General features: G+C 44.5%; 1 protein-coding gene across 8 annotated transcripts in view; it reads right to left on the reverse strand.

Annotated features, from left to right (window-relative positions):
- LOC143497217 (sodium/potassium/calcium exchanger 2-like) overlaps positions 1-25,504 on the reverse strand; it is a 43,369-nt gene that overhangs the window by 11,668 nt on the left and 6,197 nt on the right. For 3 of the 8 annotated variants that reach the window (XM_076993086.1, XM_076993087.1, XM_076993092.1), the window contains 4 exons: positions 9,024-9,062; positions 6,920-7,028; positions 5,620-5,634; positions 1,281-1,331 (listed from right to left, as the gene is read on the reverse strand). In XM_076993086.1, coding sequence (XP_076849201.1) covers positions 1,281-1,331; positions 5,620-5,634; positions 6,920-7,028; positions 9,024-9,062 — 214 coding nt within the window. The remainder of the gene's footprint in view (positions 1-1,280; positions 1,332-5,619; positions 5,635-6,919; positions 7,029-9,023; positions 9,063-25,504) is intronic. The other 5 variants (XM_076993093.1, XM_076993089.1, XM_076993094.1 and 2 more) reach the window with 3 other exon arrangements.

The following is a 25,504-nucleotide window of genomic DNA, read 5'->3' on the forward strand; positions in this document are numbered from 1 at the left end:
TGTGTGTGTGTGTGTGTGTGTGTGTGTGTGTGTGTGTCTGATCACCACTGTGTGAGTGTAGAAGAGTGTGTGTTCTCGTCACTGCATTAACACATTTCCATTGACTGGTGTGATCAGCTGTACGTTCTGATGCTGGTGTTTTCTTGGACAGTGCATGTCCTGATTCCATCACTGTATGACCTTCTCGATAAAATCATTACGACTGACTCTCTGCCCACCCGGCTGTCTGCTGCTATCGGCAACGGGCCAGGGCGGACACTCTAATCCCCGCTCACATACACGTCTGTATCACGTGACCTTTACGTCACGTGGCCCATTAACAGGAATGACCTTGCTGTCAGAGGCCTCATGTGGTAGCTGAGCTCCAGAGGCCGGCAAGGTCGTGTCCACAGAGATGCAACAGGTATGACGAGGCACAGAAGCCCCAGGTCACGCAGTGCAAGGCCCATCCTTCTGTATGGAGATCAGCAGGGAAACGTAACTCCATTAGGGCAACATCAAAGTAGGAGGAGGGAGGTACGTTTAGCCACCGGCGCTAATGCAGGCTAGCTCCTCCTCTCTGAATTCAGCATGAGAGGCCGCGTACAAGCCGATCAGTCATCCTGGGTCTCTGATGTGAGTCTAACTCATCCTCAAAGAGACCAAAGCAATTCAGCAGTAACCAAACGTCTCAGAGCTGTTATTATTAGATTAGCTCGGGGGAATGGGGGTGGGGGGTGTGAGAGAAAGAGAGAAAGAGAGACAGAGAGAGTGGGTGAGTGAATGAGAGAGAAAGGGAGAGTGTGTGTGTGTAAGAGAGAGAGAGAGAGAGAGATATGTTATTATTACATTAGCTCTGTATTGCTGCTATTGGATAACTCAGAATGACTCACAGTTCCCTGCATCAGCACCACTGTGATGTGCAGATCTGTGTGTGTGTGGCCTGTGTTCCTCTAACACAATGTGAACATATTTTTAACTAAAATTAGGTAAAGGTTTATTGTGTGTGCATTTCCGTTTAAACACTCGAGGGTGAAAAGACAAGCAGACACGTGAGAAGAAAACCACAACACAAACAAAAGAAAAACAAACAAACCCGGACAAAGGGAGAAGATGAAGAAGGTCATGAGGAAGGTGATGACAACATGGGTGCTTCACTCAGAGGAACCTTCCCAAGAGAGATCACACAAGCGATGGTGCAAAAAAGAATATTCTCCCTCACACACACACACACACACACTCACACACAGAGGAAGGCGTGTGGAGAACAAGAATGGCAGATTCCACAGAGAGGATCTTACCTTCTTCAGTCATTGAGTGATAATATTTTAGCTTGCCATAAGTCCCCAGTTCTACAACATCACACACAGAGACAGGTGTAAGGTAGCACGCGTGTGCAAACACACGCACACGCTGGCACACGCATGCATGCACACATGCATGTATTCACACACAACTGTACATGGACATCCATGCACACTCCCACATGCATGCACATGATAGCGCGCACGCACACACACACACACACACACACACACACACACACACACACACACACACACACACACACACACACACACACTCACAGTAAGGGAAAGGCATAAGCCACCTCCCTGATCCGTGTGACATGGTTCCCAGGGTACATCGGTCTATAAGCTAACGCCACATACCAAAGCCCCAGACAAGGGCCTCACTGAGCCGAAGCCTCACAGGCCGGCATGCAGTGCTTACTCTCCAGGGTCCCGCCTCCCCGAGCAGCAAGCCCCGCCTCCCTGTGCCAGCACACGGCTCTACTCAGTGACACACACGAAGTTGAAGAGCACTTAGCCCTTAGTTAGGAAGAACAGTGTCATATACACTGTTACCCAGATGTAAAAGAACATGAAAACAGAATCATCATGCAGTACTGTGTGTGTGTGTCTGTGTGTGTTTGTGTGTGTGTGTTTGTGTGTGTGTGTGTGTGTTTGTGTGTGTGTGTGTGGGGGGGGGGGTGTACTAGTGTGTGTGTGCTCTATGTTGTGCTTGTTATGCAGTGCTGCTGATGACCTTGCAGATTGACCAGCAGAGTCACAGTCCCTGGCTATCCAGGGCTACAGAGCTTTTAACATTGATTCAGCCAGGAAGTGCAATGTGTGTGTGTGTGTGTGTGTGTGTGTGTGTGTGTGTGTGTGTGTGTGTGTGTGTGTGTGTGTGTGTGTGTGTGTGTGTGTGTGTTTTTAAACCACTCTGTGTAGATGTGATTATGTAATGAAAGAGTCTAGAAATTTATCATACTGTTTACTTTATCATACTGATTACTGTTTATATATATACACACTCAAAACACAATACACACTCGTGTATGTGTATGTGTACGTGGGGGTCCTACAGCCACAACAAAAGACATTACAAAACACAATGGTGATCACAAAAGACTACGGCTGCATTGTCCAGGAAGGTCAAAGCTCAATATACACTATTCAACAGAAAGACCTCAAACAAAAAAGAATCCCTCTTTCTCTTGTGTTTTGTGATGTCCTTTGTTGTGGCTGCAGGAGGAATCCTATTCTTCCTTTGCTGATGCAGGTAGATAACAGTACGTATCTGTGTGTGAGAGAGCGTGTGTATGCTAATATCAGACCTCTATCCCAATGACTGGGTTCCTCAGCTTTTTGAATGTGTGTGGAACACATCACAACCCTGCTTGTCCTGTTCCTCAGTCCAGAGGAAGCTTCATGTCAGGCTGTAGGTTGGCTTTCTCCAGCTCTGGCTAGGACACTATAACCTGCACATATTTGTCTCTGAGGCTTTTTGACTCCAAGGACTCCAGGGACCTGACAGTCTCACATCTGCCCCAACCCAGCTCATCAGTCATTAAGAAACCCTTAACCAGCTGGGTAAGGCACACCAGAGCAGGGAGCGTGTGTGTGTGTGTGTGTGTGTGTGTGTGTGGGTGTGTGTACCACAGCAGAGTGTGTGGTGCAGTGTGTGTGTGTGTGCACCAGAGCAAGGAAAGCCTGAAGCTGTCCAGGTAACAGGGTCCTGCAACAGGAGTCGGAACCCCTGTCCCAACACACCTGTCCCAACACACCCGTCCCAGCACACCCGTCCCAGCACACCCGTCCCAGCACACCCGTCCCAACACACCTGGTCGAGCGGCTTGATACAGAAGCCTAGCCTGAGCCCTGAAATTCAGTGCTTTTGGGAGCAGGACAAGGGACAGTAGAGGGGGTGGAGGAGCTACCCCCCAGCAGAGGGCAACAAGGACAATAACACCCCAGATCTGGTAAGCTAAACCCAGTGCCGCATTCTTACTCAGAGGAATTTGATGCGTACACCACAGATCACAGCTGGTGGAAACAGAGACTCTTCTGATACAGAAGGCATATCAAAATAATATATATATTTTTTACGTGAAGTCCCTGGGAGTTTGCTGATAGCTTTGTGGCTCTGTTGGTAAAGCTTTGCTGACAGCATGTCTGCTTTCGAAGCGCTCGTCTCCGTTTGAGAGGCCTTCTCCAGATCTCACGGACGTCTGGGTGTCAGCGTCAGCAGACTCTTGTGGGAATCACAGAGGAAAGCAGTCTGGGTAGAGCACAGACTGATCAGAAAGCTGGAAGGAAGTTCTAGCCGAACAGCTTCGGGAAGAGTGGGGTTGAACAGCTTTAGGAAGAGCTATGACGACCTGTGAGAGTCATACTGTGATACCCATTCAGATCACACATGTGCATATTTACTGTCACATTAGTATTGGCCTCATGGGCATGACATATGAAACCTTATTAAGCAAAAGGACTCCAGCTCAGACAGAGAGTTCTACGCTGGTGAACAACTGAAATGTAAATGGATTAATGGAGATTAAAGTAATTGCAGTGGCTAAGGAGAAACATATACTTAGCTAGTTCTTTTGTGTGCTAATTAGGTTGCTGTGTTCTACGTTTGTCGTGGAAACAGACAGTAGGTTGTTCCATGTGATGATTCACCATCTATAGCCCCGCCCCTAAATCGCTTGCTAAAATCTGCTTCCAGTCAATTCATAAACAGAAGTAACTGCAGTGGTGTGCACACAATAGCAAGAAATGAATATTGACTGAACAGTTTGTTCTAAACCTCTGTGTCGTGCCCATAAAAATCAGAATGTAGAAAAAGGCTATTCTTTGCCATATCCTTGTCAGAAAGTTTGACAAGGTGAAATGCTTATGTAACAAAGTTTGAACATATTTTTCAGATAATGATGTTTCTTGACATTTTTTCCATGTTTTTCAATTTGTTTTTTAGGCCAATCCATTAATTTAACTGTAAATTAATTTTTTAAATAGTACAAAGTTAAATAGCACAAATGACATAGTGTCCTAGTAGCTTCAGAGAAATCTCCAGATGAACCTCTGGTCTAACAGGTGTTCCCTTCATCACCCGTCATTATCCATAACCCCATTACCCCATCACCCCGTCATCCCTTTACCCCGTTACCCCATTACCTGTCTTAAAGGGGAACCCATCACAGTAACATACATCACATTACTATCCAAATAGCAGGGAGATTCATTGATACAGTCCACATGACACATTGCAATCTATATATACAGTGCTGCTGTGTGTGTGAAAAATCCAAACATGGTCATTGTTTTCTACAAATAATAAAAATATTCTTATGAAATAAACATCCAAATCTCAATTTGTAAAGCTGAACCTTCAAAATATGGGACACAGAATAAAACGTCATTTTTCTCTCCGAAAACTGAAAATCTGCCAAGTTCAGAAGTTTGTGAAGCTTTTTAGTTAGTATCTTATGGCACCTCTTTCTGCAACTGCTACACCAACCAAATGTCTTCTGAAAACACAATCGAGTGTCTCACGTCTACTTTTTGTGATTTCTGCCCACTCCTCCTTGCAGATCTCCACCAGTTGAGAGAGGTTGGAGGAACATCTGGTGTGCACCACCCGCTTCACGTCTTCCACAGCATTTCTACAGGATTGAGGTCCAGACGTTGACTGGGCCAATCCAGAATACAAATCTTTTCTTTTAACCCATTCCTTGGTAGTTTTGCTGAATTGTTTTGGGCCGTTGTCTTGTTAGAAAATCCATTTCCGTCCTAACTTCAACTTCCTGACTGATGGCAGGAGATTCTGGTTAAGAGAGCACAGGCTTCCTTCTAGCAACTCTCCCATGAATGACATGTCTACAGATTACTGATCTAAACTACACAAGGAAACTTTCACAAACTTTCAACCACACTTTCCACTTTCAACCACACACAGACTGAAGAACAGACTGGTAAGGGGTTAAATAATTGTGAACAGCTATTGGTGGAGAGATACAGGCTGTTAGCAAAATGGCTAATGACAAAGAGAAAGAAATAGATTAGACCCCCCCCCACACACACACACACACCAGGCAAGCAAACCCAAACAGTCAAAATGACATCCAGGCAAACCCTAGCAGGCAATACACCGAAGGAAGGGAGACAAACAAAAAATAAATAAACAAAACAAATCAAGCAAACAAACAATTCAAACAGAAGTAAAATGAGAGTCGTTATTGTTGATTACTGGTGAGGACAGACATGTGCGCAAGTCTCCGTGTGTCAGAGAGAGGACAGGCAGGAGAGGTATGGCGGTGGGTGGGGTGGGGGTGGGGGGTTTAGAAAATGTTTCACTCACCAGAATCAGCAAATTCTGAGGACACAGACAGACAGAAAAGAAGACAAGGGGAGAAACAGGAAAAGAGTAAGAAAGTTGATAACAGCTGTGGATAACAAGCAGTTCACAGCTCAGAAGCACCTGAAGACTGTCGGGTGTGTTCAGCAGGAACTGGCATAAGCGCTGGACGTTGTGTCACACTGGGTGAACTGTGAGCGTTTCATAGTGTGGGAATGCTAACAGTCTGCCTCGACCAGAACAGACACCTACGACCTTTTGTGTTGGATTAACAGATGCGAGGACTAACCTCAGAGCAGTAGAAAGTTTCTGTATAGCATCTTTTAAAGTCAGAGAGCTGGGAGTTTATTTTTAGCAGCTGGAAGGTTTTAACTAAGAAAAGGCTGTATCAGACTTCATACTGTACAATTATGTATGAGACTGACACATGCAGGGCCTTTTAAATGGCTGGTTCTAAAGACTGGCGCCGAGATCTCAATGCACATTCACACCAATGTCACTCACAAACACCGCACTACATGCCCCTGGAGACACATTCATTTCTCCTGCTTCTAGTCATACTTAAGGAGGCATGGATAACACTGCCTGTGTTCTAGATGTATTTAAGGAGGGACAGATAACTCTACTTGAGTTATAGGTGATCTTTGGAGGTAAAAAACATTTTTAATAACTTAGTGAACATAAGACTGTAAACACACTCCAGTTTCATGTTTGTGTCTGTGCAGAGCGAATCGTCAAGGCTGTAGTTAAACCTTCAGATACGAAAATGAAACATGACATTCTTTTATTAAACATTTGTTTCCAAGATGTCATACAGAATTTAGATCTGTGACAACATACTGAAGATTATTCACAGGGCACAATCTAATACACATGGATCAAATCTTCACATAAACAGTGTGTCATTTATGGTACACTGTCTACCACATCACACAAAATCGTAAAATGTAACACAACCCATGCAATTCTTTAAAAACAGGTATTTATTTTTGACCTATATACGCTACTGAACTGTAAACTTTGGACATTAAAAAGAAACAGTGCGTAATCCTCAGTAAAATAAATCCGAATGTATGACTGAATGCTGATACCTTCACACAGACTCATCATAACTGTGGTTTTCATTTTGAGTATACGGTCAGTTCACATGTTCAAATACAAACTAAATCAGCCCCTCCCATACACATAATTAAACATTTATTCTGTGCTCATCACTGGGGCAATAACAGCTTGCATATGTACATGTGCACACGAGTGTGTCTGTGTGTGTGTGTGTATGTGTGTGTGTGTGTGTATACATTACCTTCACTAAGTGGGTCTAGTGTGTGGATCATCAGCTGGAAGATGCTGTTTCTCATCAGGCTGTTGTGCAGGGAGGCGGAGCTCCCTCCCCTCTGGAGTCGGGGCTTGGCCTACAATAGGATAAGAGGCAAGTCAATCAAACAAAAACAAAAATGCATCTCCACCATTGGTGTTGCTGATATGGGGAGGAGCTCGAGGGCTGAGACTGGCAGGGCATCATCATCATCATAGCAACATGTCCAAACAATGAGGAGGAGTTAGCTGTGTGGGGCTCATGCAGGTGTTATTGTGTGTGTGTGTGTGTGTGTGTGTGTGTGTGTGTGTGTGTGTGTGTGTGTGTGTGTGTGTGTGTGTGTGTGTGTGTGTGTGTGTGTGTGTGCACGTGCGTGTGCGTACGCATGGATATTATGTGCATCACAGGTAAACACAGACAATTTAAATAGCAACAACAACGGCCTCGTGGCTCTGACTTGCTTGGCTCTGCACCTCTTGAGTTGGGTTAATCGCCACGGTGCGTCAGAACCGGGCTCACCCATTAGTTCTTTATTCATGGACGTATGAGCCACCATCTAGGAGAGTTTAGTTCCTGTGGAACAAGTTACAAATATAACTAACAAATATAAATATATCTTCACTGTTTTATCAACAATACTAATCTTTGTTTTAGGGAAAACAGGGCAGCCTGGATGACATGGTTGATTTAACCTATCCATCTACATGAAGTACCTACAATACGTTAAACCAGCTAGTCACAACTTGCTACAACACCTGTGTCTCTGATTCATGTTTTGGCACTTCTGATACAGTTAAGAGAAAGAACAATACGTTCACTGATACCCCATGCCTATATGTGTAAATACACTCACGAATATCCCATGCTAATCTGTGTAAATATGCCCACTGATTTATCTTGCTAATCTGGGTAAATATGCCCACTGATTTACCATGCTAATCTGGGTAAATACACTCATGGATTTACCATGCTAATCTGGGTAAATACACTCACTGATATACCATGCTAATCTGGTTAAATGACTTTAACCCTAAGACATTCAGAAGCATCTTTTCTGAGATTTACAGAGACACTTCCCCTGTTTATAGTCATAAACCATCAAAACAATACAAAACCAGCTGCCAAATTACATATATATCTTTTTGTAGTTTCATTGGTGTTGCCTTTTAAATTGAAATAAAAAAAAAAAGATGACCAGAATACTTCTATCATGTTTTTCAATGGGTGATGTACAAGAACACTGAGCTGCTACATACAGATTACACTCCCAGCATATAATCCACACCAAGCACAGTAGCGGTCTGCTTCCAACTCAGTCACATTGCCAGTTTTTACTTCATCTTGTGTTTTTCCTTCAATCTGAGATGCTTGAAAATCCTCATTTCCGGGATCAACATAATATGACTTACAAGAGAAATGTTAAACAGTAAGCATAGTGACAACTACTCAATTCAAACATAGAAAAGGTAGATTAATATTATCACTAATATTAAACCCCTACTCCCCTGTCCTCATACCCCACTGAGGTTTGACACCATGTCTCTGTGGGAGGACAGTCTTCAGGGGTTTCCCAGTGTGTCTATATGGCTGTCTCTGTGGGAGGACGGTCACGGTGGGGGGGTATCCCAGTGTGTCTATATGGCTGTCTCTGTGGGAGGACGGTCACGGTGGGGGGGTATCCCACTGCCCCTGCAGGGCTGTCTTTAACAGGCTGTCGGATGCGCACCAAAGAACAATATGAACCAATCAATGATCCAAGCAGTCGACCGGAGAACACCCACTCATGCAGGCACGGGAGCACTTAGTTTACAATGTATATGTACTGTAATAAAACATATGAAGATACTCATAATCATGATAATGACATGACCACCAGGCACTGATGCTCTCCACAACAGGAAAGGCAGGGAGGTTGACCTTATTTTCATGACATGACTCAGGGTCAGGGGTCGAGCATGCCATACGATGGACCTTTGACCCTAAGCGGATAGAAAACGGCCCCTCCATGGCGCTCAAAAGATGCATAACAAAAAACAAACAAACAAACAAACATGTAGACGTGAAGACACACACGGACGCAGACTCCACCTACCGCCAGTTTGTTCTCATCCTCTGCTCCCACTGGACTAACCTTTACGGAGTTAACGGAAAACAGAGACAGCACGAGAGAGAGAGAGAGAGAGAGAGAGAGAGAGAGAGAGAGAGAGAGAGAGGGAGAGAGAAGAGAAAGAGAGAGAGAGACAAGTAACGTGAGGCAAGTCCACATGAACACGGACTGGTACACTTCGCCATTGCGTTTGACTCCACACAAACACAAAGAAAATCAGACAAACAAATAAAGGACAATGACCAACAGGACCAAGGTTTTAGTGTCGGGGGGTTGTTGTCATTTACACTACATTACAACTCAGAATGCAGCTTCACAGCTTATCAGTCAGTGATTTATCAATCACATTATCAATGACTAATACATTGTTAAGCCCTAGACAGGCACTGTTAATCCACAGACAGGCACTGTTAATCCAGAGACAGGCACTGTTAATCCAGAGACAGGTGCTGTTGATACAGAGATAGTCACTGTTAACCCCAAATCAGGCACTGTTTACCCTGAGACAGGCACAGACAAATGCAGCTGGCAAACAGACTAGAGGATCTTATCCCACGTCTTAAAATGATACGATAGCATAACAGGGGTCAGTGCAAAGTCAGGCAGTTTGCAGTAAGATACATCACGAATGAAAAACTGCTACGCAACTAATTAGCAAAACTGCCTCGTTCTGTTGAGAGGGGTTTCCAATGGCTGCCAACAAGTAGAACAATTTGTACTGAGGACAGAAGTATCAAGTCAAAGGATTTTTTTTTTTGTAGCGCATTTCACAACGACCATTGATACAAAGCAGCTTTACAGACATCTGATTCCAAGCCCCCAGTGAGTACGCCAAAGAAAACTAGTGAGGAAAAACTCACTAAGAGTATGAGGAAGAAACCTTGAAAGGAACCCAGACTGATGTCTAGCATGTTGTTAATGCTTTTGTCTGCTTGGGTGCTGTGAGTCTAAAGGCTACCCTGGCTATTCATTTCCAAAGAAATATGGCATTCCGTATGGCATCAATCACCGCATCACAGGCAGGTGACAAAGAATCCTGCCCCCTGCTGGACGCACCCAGTCTGCTGAGAGCAACACCGCTAGCGGGTGGAGATGACGAATGAAACAGACCGACATGGCTCCACGGAGACGCCAGGGTGGTGCTAGGTGACAGAGTACTCACTCCACCAATCAGCATTGACACCACAGTGGGCGGAGTCCCCCACACACTGCCAGGGAGAGTCTTGTGTGTGATCTGCCACTGGACTCGTGAGAGTCACACTGTCACAGAGCATAAAGGAGCTTTGTGAAGACTGCCAGAATGTCGTGCATCACTCTGAGGACTTTTATTCAGTTGAATTTGAGGTTTGTGTTTGTACTGAGTTTGTGTTCTTTTTTAGTTTATCTAGAGTGTTTTAGTTACTCGCCACCACATTCTAAGTGAGGTTCATTTCTTTCACCAGAAAACAACCACAACGATGTTACAGATTGGACAGAAATATTCAGCCTCCAATTATTTTACTTTGGCTTCCTGAAGAAGAGATTAAATTGTAACTGCTTCATTGTAACCCTTTTCATTGTAACCACTTCATTGTAACTTTCTCATTGTAGCCTCTTCATTGTAACCGCTTCACTGTAACATTCTCATTGTAATCCTTCTCACTGTAACCTCTTCATTGTAATCCTTCTCACTGTAACTGCTTCATTGTAACCCTTCTCACTGTAACCCTTCTCACTGCAATCCTTCTCACTGTAACTGCTTCATTGTAACCCTTCTCACTGTAACCCTTCTCACTGCAATCCTTCTCACTGTAACTGCTTCATTGTAACCCTTCTCTCTGTAACCCTTCTCTCTGTAACCTTTCTCACTGTAACCCTTCTCATTGTAATGCACTGTGAAACACAAGCTACAGTATAGTATCTTCAGGTTTCATTGATATACCATGCTTTCCATGCACCATGTTCAACCTTCAGGGGTTGACCCAGATAACATGATCATGGAGTTTATGGAATGTGATTGCTCACACCATGTTAACAGGACCGCACTGCTGACTAATTCTGGACCTTTCCCTCGGATCTTCTCCCCTCTGATGGTTGTCGGACGAGTTCACGGAAAGGTTGGGTCCGATCTGAGATGAGCACTCCACGCTGAACTAAATCACAGCAGGAGCTCGTGGAAGGTCGTTCCCAGCAGGTTTTAAAATCAATCAGGACCTCTTGATGCAGTGCCTTCCCAAAGACTTTACTGAGCTGCAGGATCGCGGTGGGGGTGTGATGTGCACATGAATCACTCAATGGTGTCGGAAAATAGCAGCTAAAAATAGCAGCACCCAGCAAATTCACTGCACGCTCGAGCATACGCATTCAGCAGCTGGTGAGCGGATGAAGCTGTTAAAGCTATGGTCAGCATTCTGCTAGGTGGATGAAGATTTTAAAAGCTTTGGACTGCAGGTGGTAGGTGGATGGAGATTTTAAAGCTACAGTTAGCAAGCAGTAGGATTAGAGTCTCTCCTGAGCTGTCCAGGAGAGACTGACAACAGCCAGTCTCTCTAATGTGCTAATTCAGGAACCGAAAAAAATCCAGCCCAAACTTTAGAAAATGGTAATTGATTAAGTAAAATGAGCCGTAAGCATTGCACAGTCCTCCCTAATGTCTGACCTCTCTGACGTGCATCTTCAGCGGAAAACAGCTTTGATTTTTTACATCTACCCACAATGATTTCTGCGAGGTAATCACACATTTCAACAGGCAGCAAATGGAGGCAAACAAGAAATCAAGCAACTTGCTAATTAGTGAGCAGATTTTCCTGAAGTAATTAGAATGACTAATTAGTGAAGTACAAACACATCAGGCAGTGAGACTGACCTCCACATAAAATTATACTGAATGACCCTGAGGGGTCACACGTGAACAAAAATAAATTCAGATATATCCTCATTCTTTAATTGGCTACTGCACGGATATATTCTATCTGTAATAATTCTACATAATTTTCTAAATTTAAATGAAAGCCTCAGGAAGCAGGATACCCAAGTAAATTTAACTGCATTTCATACAGTTTTGTGTAATTAACTTAAATTAAAAAGTAAAATCAACAAGCATTTGTGTGCTTTTTACAGTGAGAGAAATCTCAGAATGCAGAGTGAGAAGATTTATTAGAGCAGCTCTCTTGACAACGGTAGGTGGTGGGAGAAGCAATCAGACAGAGCAGAAGTTTGCAGAGGTTTGGCTGTAGACCTCTGGTCTGTCTGATTACCAAAAAACCAAAAGGCTGTAGACCTCTGCTCTGTCTGATTACCATACAAACCTATAAGCTGTAGACCTCTGCTCTGTCTGATTACCATACAAACCAACAGGCTGCAGACCCCTGCTCTGTCTGATTACCATACAAACCAACAGGCTGCATACCTCTGCTCTGTCTGATTACCATACAAACCAACAGGCAGCAGAGCTCTTCTCTGGCCATGCTCCCAGTTCTGTCTGATTACCATACAATCTAGTGGTTTGTATGAGGTGACAGACGCAGGACCCCAGCCCCAGACACTCATGCTCAAATACACGGTACAGCTGAGCACAATAATGTTAAAGACTAGAGAGGTCCAGCCTGTTTGGTTTGTTTGTTTGGGAAAGGGCGTCTGTGGAATAAAAGAAACTCGATTCTGCTGCTCTGAGCAGATTCCACTTCCATTGTGAAGCCAGTCTGGTTTCTAGTTCTTTCAATTTCGAGATTCATCCCCAACCCATCCAGCAAATTTATCTCCATGACACAAGTGAGTCAACCTGCAGCCGCCTCTCTCTCTCTCTCTCTCTCTCTCTCTCACACACACACACACACACAGCTGTGTGTGTGTGTGTGTGTGTGTGTGTGTGTGTGTGTGTGTGTGTGTGTGTGTGTGTCAGGGTCACCCTGGAGTGACGAGGGCCAACTGACTGGTGAGCTGGCTGTGTCGTGACCCCAGACCGCTGGACAGGTTCATGGAGTGAACTGAGTCATTTGGATAATTAGGCTTTCACACAGCTCATTTCTGAACCTGACTGAACCCTTTTGGGCTATAGAGTAACAGGGAGCTTGAGCTAGGTCTGCAAGATATCACATTCAGACACGCCCTCTCTCTCTTTCTCTCATTCTCTCTCTCTCTCTCTCTCTCTCTCTCTTATGCACATATACACAGAACAGTAAATGTGCAGCACATAAGGCATACAGCCATAAATAGGTATATTTAATATGGATAGAATCTATAATCTATTAACAGCCTCAGCCTATATACCTTTGTGTAACTTCTATAGCAGTGAGCAGAGACACTATACGCAGGAGTATGACCATCACACACAATCATACGGTGGAGTGTCTAAAGCCACACACACCAGCAGCCCTGGGTGTCATCCGTCTCCATGTCTGCCAGGCATCAGAGGTGTTTGCCTTTAGCACCGTCAGGGAGAGGTTTTAGCGTAACTGGACCATGTGTCAGAGATGAGGTGGTCTTTAGGGCTTTAGCCTGACACACTTTCCTGATTCCAACACCCTGGACATGTAAACATTCATGTCACTTTTTCAGAGCACCATGGTGAGGACAGGTTAGGGTCGTGGTTGGGTCAGGTCCTGGTCGTAAATACGCCAGAGCACTGTAGTGCTCCATCGAGATAGAATTGTGGATTTCTACCCTGGACTGTTTTCAAATTATTACTTATGGACTGCAGAGCAAAAACTGGTGTTACAAAAATATTTCTATATGCACAAACCACATACATACACGCGCATGCTCACACACACACACCCGCACACAGATCACATCATGCCTTAGTAAGGAAAAGAATGCCATGTCCTTGGTGAATTGCCTGTATAGTGTCTACTACATTAGCTAATTCACTTTTCTTTTAAAATAGCTCACATTGATTGGGCCTCAAATTTCTCTCTCCTCTCTCTCTCTCTCTCTCTCTCTCTCTCTCTCTCTCTATCTTTCTCTTTCCTTCTAACTCCCTCGCTCTCTCCTTCCTTATTTCTCACTCTATCCTTCTCGTCTCACTCAAACCCACTCTATATCTCTACCTCTCTCTCTCTCTCTTTCTCTCTCTCTCACACACACACACTCCCTCCCTCTCTCTCTCTTTCTTTTTACTGTCCTTACCTTCGGTCTCCATTGCAGCTGACCTTGCTGCTTGGAATCAAACTGAAAAACACATACATTCACTATTACACAAACCCACACCCGAAATGATTCATACACACACACACACACACACACACCCCTCCAGAAAAGATTCACACACACACACACACACACACACACACACACACACACACACACACACACACACACACACACACACACACACACACACACACGCACACGCACACGCACACACACACACAACCAAAACAAATATGTAGACACAAATATATATACACACACACACACACGCAGGACATAGAAAGAAGATGTGGAATGCAGCATGGGGTCCAGGTATTTCAATGAATGTGTAATACATGTGTACAGCATGTACAGCGTGTAGCAACCACAATCATACATGTACAGCCTTTATTTCTAGGTAAATGTTCAGAGATCAAACAGGCGTTCTCTACTGGGGTCTGAGGACACTGTCCAGATAAACTCTTCAGCTTAAAGTGCACATGTCCATACAGCACAGACATCCTATGAAGGAGATGAGCTTGGGCAATGGTACAATGGTTTAGAGTAACTGTAATTAAGCCAACAGACAACAGAGCACACACACACACACACACACACACACACACACACACACACACACAGAGTTTAAGTTACCACGGTGACAGGTTTTCACTGAAAGCAGGTTGACCACGAAAAGCTCCTTAAAGTTTCCTGGATAGACTCTTGTCCACTGTGTCCGAGACTCATGTCCACTGTGTCCGAGACTCATGTCCACTGTGTCCGAGACTCTTGTCCACTGTGTCCGAGACTCTTGTCCACTGTGTCTGAGACTCTTGTCCACTGTGTCTGAGACTCTTGTCCACTGTGCCTGAGACACTTGTCCACTGTGTTTGAGACTCATTCTCACTGCAACCCCTCTCGCTGGCCTCTCTGAGACATGAAACATTAATGAATCAAGTCTGGATTTTTGATCCATGTTGTTTACTTGCTACTTTTAGCACTTTAATATGATTAGTAGAGAAGAGTGGTGCTGCCGTACACCATCCAAATACACTTCCTCACTCTGAACCACACAACCAAACACACAATTCACCTCTCTGAATCACACAACCAAACACACCATTCACCTCTCTGAATCACACAAGCAAACACACCATTCACCTCTCTGAATCACACAAACACATAATTCACCTCTCTGAATCACACAAACACACAATTCACCTCTCTGAATCACACAAACACACCATTCACCTCTCTGAATCACACAACCAAACACACGATTCACCTCTCTGAATCACACAAACACACCATTCACCTCTCTGAATCACACAACCAAACACACCATTCACCTCTCTGAATCACACAACCAAACACACCATTCACCTCTCTGAATCACACAACCAAACACACCATTCACCTCTCTGAATCACACAACCAAACACACCATTCACCACTCTGAATCACACAAAACCTTAATCTCACACCTCTCAGTGCATGAATCAGCCTGAAACCCCCCCCCCCAAACACACACACACACACACACACACACACACACACACACACACACACACACACACACTCTTGCACATATGTATATTTTTGGATACATACATAATACATTCACAAGTATATTTTGTACTGCAAGAATGTAAGCAGTGAGCCACTCCCCTTTCTCACGTGTACACACACAGACAATAAAACCAGTTTGATCTGATCTGATTTGACATACAGTGCACTGTATCATATAATGTCCTACATCATATTCATCCTATATCCACACACTATTACAATACCATTATATTCACTAGGAGGAGGCCTGACTGCATCCAGTGACTTGTCAAAATGGCCACGGGGGAAAAAAAGTGAATGTGAATGTAGAGGTCAGCATGGAGGATTGTGGTTGGCATGAAACTTAAACTTCTGGATTGCTGTTATCTATACTGTTTTGTATTTTCTGTTGGGAATGTTACGAAACCTTTGGGTTTGTTGGTGTTTGAAGGGAAATGGGTCCACCAACCCCCAAAGTCACGGACACTCCCCTCGTATCCAGTAATGTGCTGATGGCCGCGCTCAGGTTAGGGATTAGACCAACCTGAACCTCAACAACCTCACGTTAGCGGAACAGGATCCGGGAACCTTTTAATTTTGAAGCGCGCGTTCCGGCGTTCCTGAACAGGCTACCGATTACATACTTGTCAGGGTTATTTGTATGTAAAAGTGGAATTAGAGGTGTGAAAATGATAATGTTATGTGGAAAGGTTCATAAAGTAAATTCCAGGTGAGAGAGGGAGTGACTCCAGCATGAAGACCAGACTCAGGCACTCCAGGAATATGAAGCATGCGGGTAACGGGAAACATTCTTGCTACTAGAGATTTCAACAGATTAGTGCAGATTTAGTAGCACTTTTTATAGGAGATATAGAGGAACTTGTGATATCTAGTTATCCAGACCTGTTTGTGTATTTTGAAGAGGTAGTATTGCCAAAGGAAAAATATGATCACTCTGATGTATCGGCTGAGGCAAAGTAGAAAGTCTTCACAGCAAAATTTCAAAAGTTCAAAAAAGTATTTTACAGAGAATCTTGGAGCACAATAAGGACTGGAGGATGAGTCACAGCATTCTCTGGGTGCCAGTAATCACACCGGGCTCCTGAGTGAACAGGAGGTTCTGTACACACACACATACATACACACACACACACACACACGCACACACATGCACGCACACACACACACACACACATACACACACACACACACACACACACACACACATGCACACACACACACACACACACACACACACACACAAACACACAGGTACGCACACACACACGCGCACACACGCACACATACACGCATGCACACACACATACACGCACACACACATGCACACACACACACACATGCACAAACGCACACATGTACACACACGCATGCACACACACGCACACATACACGTGCACATACACGCGCACACACACACGCATACATGCAAACGCATGCACAGATGAGCACCCAAACACACACACATATATACACACACACTCAAACATGCACAGACAAACAAGAATAATATAAACATATAACTGGACAAACATGCTTTATCTGCTGCACAGTGTGTTTTATCAAAATAAAGTATATAAACAAAACAAACAGTTATGAACTGGATTTATATCCCTCAAAAATTTTAAGACAGATATCTGTGTCAAAAGTGCAACATAATATATATATATATATATATATATATATATATATATATATATATATATATATATATATATATATATATATATATATCCTTTCTGCATTTAAACTGCTTTTCGTATGAGGCAAATAGCCAGAAAAGACACAATTTATTGACTGTGCTCAAAACTACATACTAACACATACTACTACATACTAACACATACTACTTGAGTACTGATTGGGCCCCAAATCAGTATACTGTATGCAGTATGTGACCAAAACACATACAAACAAGCACGCGCACACACACACACACACACACACACACACACACACACACACACACACACACACACACACACACACGTACACACGGACAAGCACACACACACACACACGTACACACGGACAAGCACACACACACTCACATGCACACACACACTCCATTTACACACAGACAAGTGCACACACACGCACACACACACACACACACACACACACACACACACACACACACACACACACACACACACACACACACACACACACACACACACACACACAGACAAGCACACACACTCACATGCACACACACACACACACACACTCTCACATGTACACACAGACAAGCACACACACTCACATGCACCCACACACAAGCACATATATTCACACACACTCACATGCACACACAGGCAATCACACACTCACATGCACATACAGGCAATCACACACTCACATGCACACACGCTCTCACATGTACACACACACACACACACACACACACACACACACACACACACACACACACACACACATGACTAGGCATCTGTTTTTCATTTTGAACACACTGTCCCCTGAGTGAGGCAGAATAACGTGTTTGGTCATTCTGAATCTCTGAAGGTGAATCTCACCCTGCACACACAGTCTGATGATGAAAAGGCTCCCTGTTCCCCAGATCCCCTCACACACTTGAGTCAGCAGAGCGGGTGTGTGGTGCCACGCCAGCTGCCTCTGTGTGCACGTCCCTCTGTCTCCTGGTCATTGTTTGCATTTCTTTATGCATTTAGAAAAATTCTCATGTAGTTAAACATTTACAGCTTGTAAATGTCCATCCATCTGAGGTTATGAAGTAACCCATAAACACACAGACACAAACACACTACCACACACACACACAGACACAAACACACTACCACACAAACACACACACTACCACAGAGACACACATTAGCAAACGAACACACATCTTTGGCCATTTGAGCAATGCAGCTAAATACCTAAAAATGCCTAAAAAACAAACTCAAACTCTAACCCTATCATTAGTCTCAATAACTGTAACACATCAGTAACTAGTAACACTAGTCTCAGTAACTTTAACCTTTTATTTAGACTCAGTAAACAAAACAAATCAAGTGAAGACTGCAATTTGTGCTTTTGCTTTTTGACAGAAGAATCAGCAAAATGCCAACATGAGATGTTTTTCGATCACTGAGGACAATAGTCTCTCTCTCTCTCACACACACACACACACACAGACACACACACACACCCCGAGCCAGGCTCTGGAAGCAGACATTGTTCTCGAATATTCTAAAGGTTCATTATGTGTTTCCAGAGGCTGTTGATTCAAAATGCAGCTGCTAGAATTCTCACTAGGAGCAAATGAAGAAACATCATCCCCCATTCTTAAGGTCTTACACTGGCTACCAGGACACTACAGGATAGACTTCAAGCTGTTATTACTGGTCTATAAACCACTTAATGGTGTATCTATCTGATATGCTGCAGAGCTATGAGTCAGGGGGGAATCTTAGGACACTAGGAACTAATCACTTTTGCCCAAGGTAAGAACTAAGCAGGGAGAGTCAGCATTTAGCTGTTTCTAAATGGAACCAGCTGTAGGGTGTACCTTAGAGTCTGTAGGTACACTAAGGAGGGCGTACCGTAGAGTCTGTAGGTACACTAAGGAGGACGTACCATAGAGTCTGTAGGTACACTAAGGAGGGCGTATCTTATGGCGCATTTCCACACGGGCCTGCTTGGCGCGGTACGGTCGCGTTGTGTTTCCATTACAATGGTGGACCACCACAATGTGGGTGGAGTCGCTGTTGGCGCGCGGGTTGTAGTGTCGTGACATCATTTGTATGCGTCCACAACACGGTACAACAATGGACGAGAGTCGATAGCGGAGGAGTCGCTCTCCTGTGACGCAACCTGTGACGACACTCCCTGGCCAATCAGTGTCATGCTGTTCCTCCACGTCACAGAAGTTTTCCGCTTTGGAACGGTTAGAACCTCGAGCGAGTAGGTACGAAAAAAGTACCTGAAGGTATCGGCAAACTTGTACCTGGTACTAATGGAAACACTCACAAACCGTCGCGAATCGAACCGTACCGTGCCAAGCAGGCCCGTGTGGAAATGCGCCATTAGAGTCTGTAGGTACACTAAGGAGGGCGTATCTTAGGGCGTACTCACACTAGGCACGGTTTGCTTGTTCCGTGCTGGGGCCCGGTTATCCCCCCTCCCCACTCCCCCGCTGGCCTGCACTCACACTCGCTTCAGCAACCCGGCCCGAGCACGCTTACGTCATCACAACGCCGCTTTATTTGGAAAAAAGCGCGCTCGCACAACACTATAGAGTTCACGATTCTCTTTTTATTGTATTTTTGGAGTCGTTTTGGGAGTGCAGAAACACGGTGCAAGCACAGATTTATCGATAATTTAACACAACGGTTGTCTGCTAATCGCTTTGCCGCTATGACTGTTTAACGTGAGCGTCGCATCACTGATGTCATGTTTGAGTTCCAGCGAAATGAACCAATCAGACGAGGCACCAAGCGGGCCCGGGCACGGATAGCGCTCACACTAGAAGCGAACCGTGCCCGAGTCCACATGAATCGTGCCCTGGCCCACCTCTTCAAAGCGGGCCCGAGCACGGTTAACTGATCCGGGCCCGGGCACGGTTGGAGCGCTCACACTAGCCAAACGAACCGTGCTTCGGCAGGCAACCGTGCCCGGGCCCGGATCACAGAGCCTAGTGTGAGTACGTCCTTAGAGTCTAGGGACACTAAGGAGGGCGTACCTTAGAGTCTGTAGGCCAGCTACTGTAGTGTGCAGTCCCAGGCACAGTGGTTGTAGGCCAGAGGGTTTGTGTGGTGGCCTGTTCAAACCCCACCGTGATGCTGGTAGAGATGTGGTCAGCACTGCTCTGCTTGGTAAACACCTCCCCCTCCAGCACCCAGACTCCACTACCAGATCAGTGTCACTGCTCTGTTGAGTCTAATGAGATTAGTGGCCATCCTGTGGTCTAGTCTTAATATCTGCAAGGACTTTTAAAAAATGCAACAGGATTTGTTTGTGCTTAGCTGTCATGGCTGCTGGTGTTACTGGGGTCCAGTCACATGTGTGGAGGAGGACACATACCCTGTGGTCCTACCCACACACGTCACATACTCACTTTACCCTCGACATCTACACTAGGGTTGTCCCGATCCGATATTTGGATCGGATCGGCCGCCGATATTAGCAAAAAATGCGTATCGGGATCGGATCGGCAGGCACAAGAAAATGCCGATCCAGACTCCCAATCCAGTTTTTTTTACCCATTTAGATAATCCATTCCAGTTTTTGCTGTGGTTTTGCCAGTGAGAGTAAAATCCGGTCCGCATTTTCCAGCACACCTTCAGCACACGAGCATAGCGTCTCCCCAATTTAGCTTCGCAGCATCTCCTAACCATTAGGACCGCTGTGTAAATTTGAAGTTATCGGTAAAAATGTCAGTTGTGTGGGATTATTTTACCTTAAAGGATGACAAAGATGAAAATGTAGAGTGCAACATATGCCACAGTAAAGTCAAGCGTGGTGGTAAAGCTGTAAGAACTTTTAATACAACCAATCTAATCAAGCATTTAGCGAAATACCAAAATAAATAACATGACGAGTTTCTAAAGAAAACCGAAGACAAAAAGAAAGGTCCTACACAACTAACACTGGCAGAAACGTTTGAATTGAAGGGAGTGTATAGATGGGGATGGAGCAGCAAAGTGTGGAGTAGAAGGCATTTTGCTTTTAATTAGTTTACAATATGTGCACGGATTTTTTTAAGCTTTGGTTTACACTTGTTCAAGAGCACTGATGGATGTTAATGTTAATAGACTATTTGTTAATAGACTATTTTCCACTCAGGTTGTGTGTTTTGCTTTTTTAATATAATTTACAATATTATTTGCACTTGTGGCTTTTTAATCCTTGGTTTACTGATGCTATTTCTGTTTGTTATTTAATATTTTGTCTATTTTGAGTTTATTAATTGCTAAATAAACAGGTCAGTTTCTCCTTACCAACCACTGTGTATTATTCAAACACACCTAATTCAGCTGGCTACTTGTTATCAAGAATAAAACGCTTTTCAACATGAGTTTGACAACAAAGTAAGTTGGCTAAATAACTTTAAACTTTAATACATGCTCGGATAGGCCGGTATCGGTATCGGCCGATATCGGATCGGAAGTGCAAATAAATATCGGTATCGGATCGGAAGTTCAAAAAGCTGGATCGGGACATCCCTAATCTACACGTCTCTATACACACTCCCTCTGTGTTTATACACCCTCTCATTCTCAGTCTCTCTTTTCTCTCTTTTTTTCAACTCTCAACTTTTCTACCCTGTATACAGAAATGTCTTTTTAACACCTGTGGTCTCAGTACAAAACACTATGTTGCATACAAACCTTTACATTTTAACCCAAATTGTGGTAAACTAATTTACTTAGTTAATTACATATGTTATAAACAAGAATCTTATCAATATTCATCAGATATATTTACTTATATATTAATTAATTAAGCCCTATCCTATGATAATAATAGTTGCATTAGTCATATTGATGGGTAAATGAAGAAGAGCAGGCTCATGGTAAATGTGTGATTATGTTTGGGAGATGGTGATCAGACTGAGTGCGTGACTCTGCGAACGACAGAGGCGTTTATACTTGGCGCGTCACATTCTTTGCAGTGTTCTCCGAAACGATATGTGGTAGTATAACATGGGTTAAAGTTCTCCGTCACTACGACGGATTTCCGTCATTTGGTTTTTTTGGGGGAAAATCCGTCAAATCATAATAAACCACACACGCACACGCTGTGCGTTTTGAGGAAATATGCTCCTCTCACTGGATCGTCAACGCTTGATGGATGATGGCGGTGTCATTTGATTGACTTGAGGGTCATCACGCCTTCAGATTTTCGGACTTTACGTATAGAAGTGACCTCCCTCCTGCCTGGCTGGATTATACTTTCGCGAGTGACCGTAGCGCGCGACTCCGCACAAGAGTGCTGGAATTTAGGCTTCGTTTCACAACAAATATCTGTCTGGCTGAACAGTTCTCTTGTATTACGTTAACAAATATGAGCCTCTTGTAATTCCAGGACGAAACACGAGAGAACATGAAGATGTTAAGATTGGGGAAAATAAACAACCATTAAATAATGTGATAAAAAGCTAATTATTTCGAACCATTTCGAGTATATGTATAAATAGTATATGTATAAATATTTAACTTAATTAAGTTTAACATGCTGGGAAATATTGAAATGGACCTTGAAAGTGATGTACAAGTGCTTGAATTCCACCTTGTAAAGGTGTGTGAACCCTGCAAATATGACTTTGTTCATTGCGCTGAGGGGGGGCGTGTGAAGTTACAAAATGAGAGAGGTGCACGACCTCGCCAATCGACAGCGTGCGAGGCCCTCGTGCATGGGTGGAGCCACCGCGATTACGTAATTTTCGCCACGCAGACCATCACACCACTCGCAATGCATCAAGTATAAACCAGGCTTAAGGAGGGCGTACCTTAGAGTCTGTAGGTACACTAAGGAGGGCATACATTAGGGCAGGGGTACTCAACTAAATTTGTCCGCGGTCCAATTTTGGCAGATAGCTGTCACCTGAGGTCCGGGGGGTGGCGAACGCAAGTTGTTGAGCTGGGGTGGTGAACGTAACACTCGTGACGGAGTGTTTTTTTCAATAGCCCTGAAATAAATACTCCGGTTTAAAATTAATTCTCCCGTCAAAATGAATAAATATGTTTTTTTTGGGTCCGTATCCAGTTAATCAGGAATGAGATTGGGTCCGGACAGGACTTCGTTCGGGTCCGGATACGGACCGCGGTCCGCCAGTTGCCGACCCCTGCATTAGGGTCTGTAGGTACACTAAGGAGGGCGTACATTAGAGTCTGTAGGTACACTAAGGAGGGTGTACCTCAGAGTCTGTAGGTACACTAAGGAGAGTGTACCTTGTCTGTAGGTACACTAAGGAGGGCGTACCTTAGAGTCTGTAGGTACATGAAGGAGGGCGTACCTTTGAGTCTGTAGGTAAACTAAGGAGGGCGTACCGTAGAGTCTGTAGGATCAGACTGACATTATATGCACCAGGAATACAAGGAGGTTACACAATTTATAGAATATCAAGGCATTAAAAACAGGAACGACATACTGGTCAGAATAATCACTATTAGAAACTAAATAAACTTGACTCAGACCCACACTACACCAATATCAGACCTGACCCAGACCCCCAGTACCCCAGTACACCAATATCAGACCTGACCCAGACCCCCAGTTCATCAATATGAGACCTGACTCAGACCCCCAGTACATCAATATCAGACCTCACTCAGACCCCCAGTACACCAATATCAGACCTGACTCAGAATCCCAGTACACCAATATCAGACCTTACTCAGAACCCCAGAACACCAATATCAGACCTGACTCAGACCCCAGTACACAAATATCAGGCCTGACTCAGACCCCCAGTACACCAATAACAGGCCTGCCTTAGACCCCCAGTACATCAATATCAGGCCTGACTCAGACCCCCAGTACACCAATAACAGGCCTGCCTTAGACCCCCAGTACACCAATATCAGACCTGACTCAGACCCCCAGTACATCAATATCAGACCTTGATCAGAACCCCAGTACACCAATATCAGACCTGACTCAGACCCCCAGTACACCAATATCAGACCTGACTCAGACCCCCAGTACACCAATATCAGACCTGTCTCAGACCCCCAGTACACCAATACCAGACCTGACTCAGACCCCAGTACATCAATATCAGATCTGACTCAGACCCCCAGTACATCAATATCAGACCTCACTCAGACCCACAATGCTCCAATATCAGACCTGACTCAGACCCCCAGTACACCAATATCAGACCTGACTCAGACCCCCAGTACATCAATATCAGACCTCAATCAGAACCCCAGTACACCAATATCAGACCTGACTCAGAACCCCAGTACACCAATATCAGACATGACTCAGACCCTCAGGACATCAATATCAGACCTGACTCAGACCCACACTACACCAATATCAGACCTGACTCAGACCCCCAGTACATCAATATCAGATCTGAATCACACCCCCAGTACATCAATATCAGATCTGAATCAGACCCCCAGTACATCAATATCAGATCTGACTCAGACCCCCAGTACATCAATATCAGACCTGACTCAGACCCCCAGTACATCAATATCAGACCTTGATCAGAACCCCAGTACTGACTCAGAATCCCAGTACACCAATATCAGATCTGACTCAGAACTCCAGTATACCAATATCAGACATGACTCAGACCCCAAGTACACCAATATCAGACCTGACTCAGACCCCCAGTACACCATTATCAGACCTGACTCAGAGCCCCAGTACGCCAATATCAGACTTGACTCAGACCCCAAGTACACCAATGTAATGGGAGTAATGATTCTGAGCTCCAGTGTGTGCACCACTCTGTTTATATGGATGATACAGGACATCATTACACTTTCTTCTGCTCTTTTACAACTACACCTCCTGCTACAAGTACCAAAGTCCCAAGCAAATACATCCAACCCTGCCACACACACGCATGCCCCCACCACGTGCATGCCACACAGACACACACACGTGCATGCATGCACCCCAACGAGCATGCACACACGTGAATGCCCCCACACACACGTGAATGTCCCCACACACACAGCCTGTGCTATGACGTGGTCCTTTGCAACTCCATGGTTTCCCATCTAAAGGTACGTGAAGCTGTGTGTGGTCCTGGCAGCCCAGTCATCTCTCTCTTATGTAACTGCAGGAGGATACGGCCATTT

Source organism: Brachyhypopomus gauderio, unplaced genomic scaffold, assembly GCF_052324685.1.
Source record: "Brachyhypopomus gauderio isolate BG-103 unplaced genomic scaffold, BGAUD_0.2 sc103, whole genome shotgun sequence".
Lineage (NCBI taxonomy): Eukaryota > Metazoa > Chordata > Actinopteri > Gymnotiformes > Hypopomidae > Brachyhypopomus > Brachyhypopomus gauderio.